Source organism: Penaeus chinensis, chromosome 5, assembly GCF_019202785.1.
Source record: "Penaeus chinensis breed Huanghai No. 1 chromosome 5, ASM1920278v2, whole genome shotgun sequence".
NCBI classification, from domain to species: Eukaryota; Metazoa; Arthropoda; class Malacostraca; order Decapoda; family Penaeidae; genus Penaeus; species Penaeus chinensis.
The window spans coordinates 33,973,310-33,975,809 of NC_061823.1; the positions used below are offsets into that span (position 1 = coordinate 33,973,310).

At 45.1% G+C, this 2,500-nt stretch overlaps 1 protein-coding gene across 6 annotated transcripts in view; it reads right to left on the reverse strand.

Moving 5' to 3' along the window:
- The window catches only part of LOC125025815 (neuromedin-U receptor 2-like), a 78,274-nt gene that overhangs the window by 1,454 nt on the left and 74,320 nt on the right, over positions 1-2,500 (reverse strand). For 5 of the 6 annotated variants that reach the window (XM_047614066.1, XM_047614072.1, XM_047614070.1 and 2 more), the window contains exons 6-7: positions 2,268-2,357; positions 582-716 (exon numbers count right to left, since the gene is read on the reverse strand). In XM_047614066.1, the coding sequence (XP_047470022.1) occupies positions 582-716; positions 2,268-2,357 (225 nt within the window). The remainder of the gene's footprint in view (positions 1-581; positions 717-2,267; positions 2,358-2,500) is intronic. The other variant, XM_047614073.1, reaches the window with a different exon arrangement.

Consider the following 2,500-nt stretch of genomic DNA (forward strand, 5'->3'; position numbering starts at 1 on the left):
CTCCCTCTCTCTCTCTCTCTCTCTCTCTCCCTCTCTCTCTCTCTCTCTCTCTCTCTCTCTCTCTCTCTCTCTCTCTCTCTCTCTCTCTCTCTCTCTCTCTCTCTCTCTCCTCTCTCTCTCTCTCTCTCTCTCTCTCTCTCTCTCTCTCTCTCCCTCCCTCTCTCTCTCTCTCTCTCTCTCCTCCCTCCCTCCCTCCCTCCCTCCCTCCCTCCCTCCCTCCCTTCCATAATTCCTCCCTCCTTTGTCCTTCCCTCTTCCCCACACTCTCTCTCCTATCTTCCCCCTCTCTACGTCTTTCGGAAATGGACACTGAGACTCCCATTAAGAGATTTACACTCATGAAAGAAACAATTCAGGTCTTATACATTCCTAATAGTACGCAAACATTTCATCCCCCTAAGAAGGATCCTAATCATTATCAACTTAAAACACAAAATGGTTTTGTTTTTCCTTAACGATCCACTGACACAACCATTCCTAATCTTCCCCCTGTCCAATCTTATCAATACCCACTCGCTGACCAAATAAATAAATAATAATAGTAATAATCAATAAAATCCTTCGCTTACTCAGTGACTAACCTGTGAAATAGTAGAGATTAGCGTTGACAGTTCTGAGATGTGGCGTCCACTCCCCGTAGCTGGTGACGATGACGAACATGAGCCTCTGGGCGTGGAAGGGCGCCCAGCACAGGAAGAAGACCACCACAACGGCTACTGTGGGAGTGTGTGGGCTGGCGAGAGCGTGCTTTGCATTGGATTCGTTATGAAGGTAAAGGTATGTTAGCTAAAGGTGTCTGCCATGTGGGAGTCGATATATTTTTTCGTGTTTTTTTTTTCTCTCTCTTTTTCTCGTTCTCTGTCTATGTCTGTTTGTTTGTCTATCTGTCTGTCCGTCACTGTCTGTCTGTTTCATCACACTAGCTATATTAATTTATGTGGTACGTGCTCTCACACACATCGAGGGAAGTAAGTCTCTCTCTCTCTCTCTCTCTCTCTCTCTCTCTCTCTCTCTCTCTCTCTCTCTCTCTCTCTCTCTCTCTCTCTCTCTCTCTCTCTCTCGCTCTCTCGCTCTCTCGCTCTCTCGCTCTCTCGCTCTCTATATCTCTCGCTCTCTCTCTCTCGCTCTCTCTCTCTCTCTCTCCCTCTCTCCCCTCTCTATCTATATATCTGTCTATCTTTTGAAACAGTCATTATTCATTAAGACATATGTTGAGAAAGGAATGAATGAAATCAGGTCATTCTAAAGAACAAAATAGATTACTCCCGCGAAATACTTTCCAAGCTATTTTTCTTTCCTTGTGGATGTATTTGTCCCTTTTCTTTCTTTTCGCAACAGGAGAACGTGTGACTTGATCCGGAAGACAAATAACGAAGCCAAGTGCATGCATTGTTTACACAGTCAGTTCTCATTTTAAATTGCCAAATACCTGGTTTCTCCATTCTCTTGTAGCTTTCTCGTTTTCTTTTCTTTATGCCCATTTTCTTTTCTATTTTTTCCATTCTCTCTTCCTCTCCCCTAGTGCCTCTTTCAGCTTCCTTACTCATTCTCCTTTTCTTATTCCTCATTTATTCATATCCTTATCCCCACGCGACTTAGTCACTAACAGCGGCATATACTGGGAACACTGCAAGGCAATTTGCAGTGCAACTTGACCCTGGTTTAGGAATTCACATGTCATTTTCGATTCGCTTGCGAGACTCTAGAAATGTTTTGTCCTTTCTCTCCTCCCATTCTAGGCCCGTATCTGTTTCTCCGTCTCGTTGTTTCTGTTTCTCTTTGTTTATGTGTTTTGTCTCTATCTCTCTTTCTCTCAGTATCTCTGTCACTCTTCCTGTCTATCTTTTTTTCCCTGTCTGCCTTTCTGTCTCGCTCACTCTCTCACAAACACATTCTTCTGTGACAGTGAGATTCTTTTCCTTTGTATTTTTATCTCATTTATCACCGGAAAAATACCTTTAGAAGTTGGACTTCGTTCAGTCTTTTTATGCTCAAATTTGTGAGTATGTCTCCCGCGCAGACTGCACATGTTAATCTCTCTCTTTCTCTCTCTCTCTCTCTCTCTCTCTCTCTCTCTCTCTCTCTCTCTCTCTCTCTCTCTCTCTCTCTCTCTCTCTCTCTCTCTCTCTCTCTCTCTCTCTCTCTCTCTCTCTCTCTCTCTCTCTCTCTCTCTCTCTCTCTCTCTCTCTCCCTCCTCCTCCGTCTCAGTCTCCAACACACCAGCATAAACTCTCTCGAACAGCGAGCACTCATTACAAGCAACTTACCCAGCATGCGAATACCCAGCCTGCGGGTGTGCATGGCTCCGTTTCCCGCTGAGGGAGTTCTCGACGGCGGGTCAATGGAGAGGACTATCCCTGTAAAGAGGGAGGGGGACGGCGTTAGTTAAAAGCATAGTCGAAAGATTTGTGTGTGGATGTGTGTTTGGGTGTGTGTGTGTGTGTAGTCCGTGTTCGTTCGTGTGTATGTTTGGGTATGTGTGTGTGTGTGTTTGGGGAGG